The 8,260-nt window shown below is 26.2% G+C and overlaps 2 protein-coding genes across 2 annotated transcripts in view; both read right to left on the bottom strand.

Annotated features, from left to right (window-relative positions):
* Window positions 1-1,109: 1,109 nt before the first annotated feature.
* Window positions 1,110-5,288, bottom strand: LOC111624029 (probable arginine--tRNA ligase, mitochondrial). The gene is made up of 7 exons (XM_023366797.1): window positions 5,276-5,288; window positions 3,731-3,842; window positions 3,595-3,655; window positions 3,449-3,522; window positions 3,249-3,376; window positions 2,478-2,655; window positions 1,110-1,134 (listed from the first exon to the last, which is right to left on the bottom strand). Exons 1-7 carry the CDS (start codon window positions 5,286-5,288, stop codon window positions 1,110-1,112), a joined length of 591 nt encoding a protein of 196 aa, XP_023222565.1.
* A 759-nt stretch (window positions 5,289-6,047) lies between these two features.
* LOC111624028 (probable arginine--tRNA ligase, mitochondrial) overlaps window positions 6,048-8,260 on the bottom strand; it is a 35,769-nt gene continuing 33,556 nt past the window's right edge. The window contains exons 16-21 of the mRNA XM_023366796.1: window positions 7,368-7,463; window positions 7,232-7,292; window positions 7,086-7,159; window positions 6,886-7,013; window positions 6,115-6,292; window positions 6,048-6,072 (exon numbers count right to left, since the gene is read on the bottom strand). Of these exons, the coding sequence (XP_023222564.1) occupies window positions 6,048-6,072; window positions 6,115-6,292; window positions 6,886-7,013; window positions 7,086-7,159; window positions 7,232-7,292; window positions 7,368-7,463 (562 nt within the window). The remainder of the gene's footprint in view (window positions 6,073-6,114; window positions 6,293-6,885; window positions 7,014-7,085; window positions 7,160-7,231; window positions 7,293-7,367; window positions 7,464-8,260) is intronic.

The raw sequence follows: 8,260 nt of genomic DNA, 5'->3' as shown, positions 1-8,260 counted from the left end.
AACCTTCGACGTCCTTGTAAATAAGTCATTTAAATCTAAATTACTATAGTCAGAAACTTTAGTAACTGGCTTGTAATAATCCTTTTTTTTATATCTGATGACTAAGGCTATTGCATTGTACTATTTTAAATATGTATTTTTGATAATTCGAACGAAGACAATAACATTATTATTACTATCTTGACAATATTTTTTTAATATTAACTTTACAGGATTAAGTAGTCATAGAACAGACTATTCGTCATTTCAGGTTATATTAACTTACTGGGCAACATGAAAGAGGAAAAAGTAGTTCTAACCCGAATTAACTATGAAAGATCATGAGAAGAGATCAGATTCGGAAAGAATGACTGAACTGAACAGAAATTAATACCGATGATGATAATAAATACTATCTAAAATTAATCTAAGTTGCTTTGCTTAATAATTTAACATTAATTAATTTAATTTAAACAACAAGTATTTAAAACAATTCTTGTATAAAGGACGTCGATAGCTTATGAGGCCCGTGATAAAATGGACATCTTTTCCTCTTTCCCTTTAGTCTTTTTTTTTGTACCAATGAAATACGTAGAAAGCTTCTTTATTAATAAAAAGCAATCTTAAAGATTTCATTTTCTAGTAATAAAAAGAATATTAATTTTATAGAAGTAAGAACTACCACTATAGACCCCAAGTTTTCTTCAGATCCAGGGAAAAATTTCAGCTTCCATTTCTCTCGATTCCCTGTTTGTATATTACATAAATGTTCTTCTACAGCCATGCAAGCTTGTTTATTATTGAAATAATGTTAGAAATATTAATAAATTGCGATTGAAAGTTATATTACGTCATTTAAAATTATTTTATTATATAAAATAAATTTTCTTTCATTTAAATAAAAAATTAAATTAAATTTAAAATGTCGGAGTCCAAGTTGACACATTTTTCCTGACTCATCTGGCCAGGCATTCCTTCCAACTCTGACTCCACAGCCCTGATAGCGACGTCCATTCAGTAAAATAAAAACAATTAATTAGCACCAGAAGAATTAACTACACACTCTTATTCAAATAACTATTTCCAATCAAAAGTGCATGATTTATCTGCCATGAAAATCTGCTACAAGGTCATGTAATAATGTCGCAAAGCTTCCTAAAAAATAAAATCAAAATGGTTTATAAAAAATACAAAAAAGAAAACAAAACACAAAATTTCAGTTTTGTTTTCATTAGTGATAAAAGTGAGAGTACATTTTCCAAAATACAGATAAAATATGATGTTGAGCCTACCACTCAGCACATAAGACATTGTCTCAATTTCATTTCTTTTCACTTTTCAACTACAACTAATATAAATTTCATTTTTATTGATATCAATAGAAAAGAAGTTAACTTACAATTTTTCATTTATAATATAGGTATACAGTGCATATATTTCTTTCTATAGAACAAACCTTTTGAGTATATTTTTCCAATAGACTAGATTTAAATGCAATTTGTAAGCATTGCTATGAAAGCAATTTAAAATTTATTTAAGCTAATTGAGTCCCAGATATTTTTAAATAAAAATACAAATAAAATTATTTTAACTAAAAAATTTTGGAGGAAAAAAAACGCAATTGAACAGTAACCAATTTTCATAACCAACTGTACAGAAAAAATTGCATATTTTCTCGTAAAAGTTAGAACAATGGTAGAATTGTAAAAGTTACACCATAAGATAGATGAAAATGTCTTATTTTTTAGTAAAAAAATTTTATGATGATATCTATTACAAAAAAAAATTTTGCGATAAACATGAAGTTAAAAGACATTTCTCAGATTTGTAAGAGTCAACAGAATACAGTTAACTCTATTAAAATTATCATGATATTGCAGCCTAACCACCTACCTCTAGTCAAATTACTTTATATCTAGCATTATTAAATTATTCTTATAGCCCAATAATACAGCAAATTTGGTATTGATTCTATTCCACTGAACCATACAAATAGGTTAATCAATTGTCAAAATAATGGGCAAGGTGACATTCATCTATGTGAGGTATTCCCATTAACACTGGCCATTTGAATGGAATAATGGGTAGATAGAAGATCACAATATTGTAATATAAAATCAAAAGTGGCAAAATGACATGAAACTTTTTGAATTTTCAGAGGAATCACTGTCTACATATACCATATGAATATATATACATATTGTTCAATATTTGAAAATGTTTATGCTGATATATATTTCTTTAATACTTTGCTATAACAAACACAAAAATGTTATTTATTTACTACATAATATGCTTTGTCCTTTAAAAAAATTATTTCAATTTCATTATATGATCAATTAAAGTTAGTAAGAAAGAACAAAATAATTTGTATATAAAATAGATCAGCTAAGGCTCCATCATGCTATATATTAAGAAACATATTTCCGTGCTAAAATACTTTATTGCTAATTAATCTTAGAGAAAATTTATTTATTTAAAAATTAATAAAAACATACCTGAATAATCTTGCATGATTGTAATGTAATGTTGTTGCACTATCTCCTTTCATATAAAGTACTTTATCCCAATCAAATTTATAATTACTTTGTCGTCTATTTTTCATATCATTTATCATAACAGCTGACATTCCTATAACATCCGCAATTTCATCCATATTATTTGTTGCCCGTGTCGCTGAAAATAAAAGTATATGAATTATATTTGAATCTTTAGTTTTGAACAATGTTAACTAAATTGCTATCTTAACATTACCAAAAATTTCCAATTTTTTAAAATTTTTAACATGAATAACATAAACCATGAGAAATACAAGATTGTGAACTATAATATACATATATATATAATATATATGGGAAGATTGCATTGTTCACTGATATAGGCATGTTTTAAACAAGAAACCTCAATTGTATAGAAAAGTCTGAGAAATGATAAATATCAATCAGACTGTATGAAAATATCAAGTGTATATAAGATACCCCTCAAGGTTGATAGAGACAAGCAAGAACATGAATATGTTGTTGCCGTGGCAAGATCTTTGTAGAATAGAATTAAAGAGCAGTTTCTATAAACTATCAAAAAGGAATATCTTCCATAGCATTTGTAAGATATGTTATGGAGGAGAAGGTTACTGTGAAGTGTTGGAAATCTATATATCAAGACATAAGGGGAATTCTGAAAACTTTAATGAGGACAGCAATGTATCTAAAAGTATCTTACATGCAAGTAAATACAATAAATTATTATAGATTTTGAAAATGATTCCTTACTTGATGAATTTAACATTGAAATAAAAGCTTTACTTTTAGCTTCTTCTAATAAATCTTTCAGATGCACTAACTTTCCTTTTCTTGTGCTCATTCCTTCAATTTGGCCAAATTTTATATGATGAACTGAACTAAAATTATTTATTAATTTAATAACCATTAAGTTTAAAAATCAAAAATTAGGAAATACAATAAAATAGTACCTATACCAATCATATCCCAATATTTTCAAAATGGCAACAAGGGAAAGAAAATGATCACTTTGGTTATTATCAACCTTTAAAAAATATTTTAAATATTAAAAAAATAATAATAATAAGGTTCATTATATTAATAAACCTGTACTGACAACATAATATGCTTTATCAAAATTATACTTCTCTTTACGATCTAGCACTGCAGCTATGTCTCTACAACAAAAAAATGATAATTACAGTAACCAAAATTAAAATAAATTTGCTAAATAACTAAAAATGTTAACATACCTACTAATATACAATGTCGAACCATCAGTCTTCTCTAATGTAACTGTTAGCTCACGATCAGCATTAACAGGAACTTTAAGTTGAACTAATCCTTCACTATATACACATATATCTAATAATCAGTAATTTTTAACAATATGATTAAATTACAAATCTATAAAAATTTTATATGAAATAATCAATTATTCTATTTTTTGGTTTCTGAATTATTAGTATAGTCTAAATAAAAACATGACAAAGCCAAGATATCATTGTTTTCAAAAATAAATGCATATTTGATATTATTCTTGAATATACCATCAAAATTTTAAATTAGAAACACAGAATTGACATACACAAAAATGATTGCCCCTTAAAATAACATGTTTCTATCAGGTATGTCAAACAAACTATCAGATTATTTATCAGGCTGTAATTAGTCAAGTAATTAATACTTCTGGAAGCAAAGATCAGACAGAAGTCTGGATATTGTAATTGGCAATGCTTCTGCATGGTAAACAGGAATTGTGGGTTCAAGTCCCCACTCTGAACCAATCTTTTCTTCCAGAAAATTCTAAATTTAAATTAAAAATTAAATTTGTCATTAAATGGCAGTCTAACCGCTTAATTATAGACAAATTACTCTATTTCTAATTGTTACATTACTTTGTTACAGCACTATAAATAACCCAGTTGTTTGTTTGGCATATCTAATAGAATTGGGTTGATGTTATGTTGTTATGTGCTTCTATCATTCCAAAATTTCCCCTGTCCAACTCAGTTCAATTTTATAAAGATGTTAAACAACTTTTGATTTACCCTGTATTTTTATAAGACACAAATAATATAATTTTGTATTGTATTATTCAAAAACTAATTTTAAAATGATTTATTAATACATATTTAAAAACAAATATATTCAAATATTCCTGAATTTAATATCTTCACAAATAAATGCTATAAAATTGAAAAAAAGCTTTATTTTATGATAAAAATAGATTTGAAAAATATATTAAAATCATGAAATACTGTTACAATTTTCTCTAAAGCAAGAATAAATAGAAATAACTGACAAAATTAATATATTTCCAATTTCATTATAAAATTTAATATAAACATCCTAATATAATATTGAAAAATCAATATTCCAAGCATAAAGAAAAACTATAATATAAGAAAATAAGTAATAGTCTTATCCTTCTTTTATTGGAAAACTAAAAAGTTTCAATCAATATTACAAGGGCTATTTTTTAAATAAGGTCTGTTTTTTAATAAGAAGAAAAATACTGTAAATATTAAAATATATTTTTTTCCATATTCTACATACTTTTATCTACTTTTCTACATAATTTACATTTTTGTTCAAACGTTTGTCATACCACTCAAAAATTTTAAAATTCCGACTTCAAAGAAATTTGCCGCTGGAAGACATTAGGCCATATCGCTTGTCTTGTATGGCACGGTGGAGTTTTCTAAGGTCACACAATAAGCATCAGTATTGATTGTTGTGCCTCTTGGCATAAAATCCACTAACAAAGTCCCTTTCCTGTCCCAAAAGACAGTTACCATGATCTTTCATGCTAAAATCAAACAACAGATCATATCTTACAGTCGGCAGGCGACTCAGTTTTCTTAAACATTATAAACTTCTACAGTTCAGCACACAGACAGCCAATATGGCTGCAAATGGCATCTAAACACACGCAAAGCATGCTGAAAGCAGATGCTCATGCACACTGCTGCAATCGCGTATCATTCTCACTCTCATTCACAAACAGATCTTATTTAAAAAATAGCCCTCGTATTTATCAATTCCAGTAAACAAGCATTTATTTTTTTTGTAATAATAACAAATCAGACAATGTAATAGTTTTTGAATTTGTAAAAATGTCTTATTTATGTTGTTTAAAGATAACAATTTTTCTTTTGTTATATTGCTATGATTACTCAAGTGTTCTATTCTAAAACTAAAGATGAAGAAAAGATAATTTTGAAACATTTTTTCTTTGTCCTTAGATATATTTATTGATTAAAACTGGCTTGACTCTAGTAGACTCATTTTCATCTGGATTTTGTTCTTAAGATTTGTTTACAAACCATCCAACATTAATATAACTTTATCTTTTTAATATGCTTATTCTATCGTCTATTTAATATAAAAACCAAACACCTTTATAAATCTAGCTACGTTTTACTGAAAAACAAACATTTTTGATTTATATCATAAGTTATCCTCAGGATTATAATTCAATAAGAAACAACATAAACATATTAAAAGAATATGAATAATTTNAGCTAAGGCTCCATCATGCTATATATTAAGAAACATATTTCCGTGCTAAAATACTTTATTGCTAATTAATCTTAGAGAAAATTTATTTATTTAAAAATTAATAAAAACATACCTGAATAATCTTGCATGATTGTAATGTAATGTTGTTGCACTATCTCCTTTCATATAAAGTACTTTATCCCAATCAAATTTATAATTACTTTGTCGTCTATTTTTCATATCATTTATCATAACAGCTGACATTCCTATAACATCCGCAATTTCATCCATATTATTTGTTGCCCGTGTCGCTGAAAATAAAAGTATATGAATTATATTTGAATCTTTAGTTTTGAACAATGTTAACTAAATTGCTATCTTAACATTACCAAAAATTTCCAATTTTTAAAAATTTTTAACATGAATAACATAAACCATGAGAAATACAAGATTGTGAACTATAATATACATATATATATAATATATATGGGAAGATTGCATTGTTCACTGATATAGGCATGTTTTAAACAAGAAACCTCAATTGTATAGAAAAGTCTGAGAAATGATAAATATCAATCAGACTGTATGAAAATATTAAGTGTATATAAGATACCCCTCAAGGTTGATAGAGACAAGCAAGAACATGAATATGTTGTTGCCGTGGCAAGATCTTTGTAGAATAGAATTAAAGAGCAGTTTCTATAAACTATCAAAAAGGAATATCTTCCATAGCATTTGTAAGATATGTTATGGAGGAGAAGGTTACTGTGAAGTGTTGGAAATCTATATATCAAGACATAAGGGGAATTCTGAAAACTTTAATGAGGACAGCAATGTATCTAAAAGTATCTTACATGCAAGTAAATACAATAAATTATTATAGATTTTGAAAATGATTCCTTACTTGATGAATTTAACATTGAAATAAAAGCTTTACTTTTAGCTTCTTCTAATAAATCTTTCAGATGCACTAACTTTCCTTTTCTTGTGCTCATTCCTTCAATTTGGCCAAATTTTATATGATGAACTGAACTAAAATTATTTATTAATTTAATAACCATTAAGTTTAAAAATCAAAAATTAGGAAATACAATAAAATAGTACCTATACCAATCATATCCCAATATTTTCAAAATGGCAACAAGGGAAAGAAAATGATCACTTTGGTTATTATCAACCTTTAAAAAATATTTTAAATATTAAAAAAATAATAATAATAAGGTTCATTATATTAATAAACCTGTACTGACAACATAATATGGTTTATCAAAATTATACTTCTCTTTACGATCTAGCACTGCAGCTATGTCTCTACAACAAAAAAATGATAATTACAGTAACCAAAATTAAAATAAATTTGCTAAATAACTAAAAATGTTAACATACCTACTAATATACAATGTCGAACCATCAGTCTTCTCTAATGTAACTGTTAGCTCACGATCAGCATTAACAGGAACTTTAAGTTGAACTAATCCTTCACTATATACACATATATCTAATAATCAGTAATTTTTAACAATATGATTAAATTACAAATCTATAAAAATTTTATATGAAATAATCAATTATTCTATTTTTTGGTTTCTGAATTATTAGTATAGTCTAAATAAAAACATGACAAAGCCAAGATATCATTGTTTTCAAAAATAAATGCATATTTGATATTATTCTTGAATATACCATCAAAATTTTAAATTAGAAACACAGAATTGACATACACAAAAATGATTGCCCCTTAAAATAACATGTTTCTATCAGGTATGTCAAACAAACTATCAGATTATTTATCAGGCTGTAATTAGTCAAGTAATTAATACTTCTGGAAGCAAAGATCAGACAGAAGTCTGGATATTGTAATTGGCAATGCTTCTGCATGGTAAACAGGAATTGTGGGTTCAAGTCCCCACTCTGAACCAATCTTTTCTTCCAGAAAATTCTAAATTTAAATTAAAAATTAAATTTGTCATTAAATGGCAGTCTAACCGCTTAATTATAGACAAATTACTCTATTTCTAATTGTTACATTACTTTGTTACAGCACTATAAATAACCCAGTTGTTTGTTTGGCATATCTAATAGAATTGGGTTGATGTTATGTTGTTATGTGCTTCTATCATTCCAAAATTTCCCCTGTCCAACTCAGTTCAATTTTATAAAGATGTTAAACAACTTTTGATTTACCCTGTATTTTTATAAGACACAAATAATATAATTTTGTATTGTATTATTCAAAAACTAATTTTAAAATGATTTATTAATACATATTTAAAAACAAA

The sequence above is a fragment of the Centruroides sculpturatus genome, unplaced genomic scaffold, assembly GCF_000671375.1.
Source record: "Centruroides sculpturatus isolate CEXI.00-Female unplaced genomic scaffold, Cexi_2.0 scaffold192, whole genome shotgun sequence".
NCBI lineage: Eukaryota > Metazoa > Arthropoda > Arachnida > Scorpiones > Buthidae > Centruroides > Centruroides sculpturatus.
The sequence above is the reverse complement of the archived record's forward strand: the minus strand, read 5'-3'. Positions and strand labels throughout refer to the sequence as shown.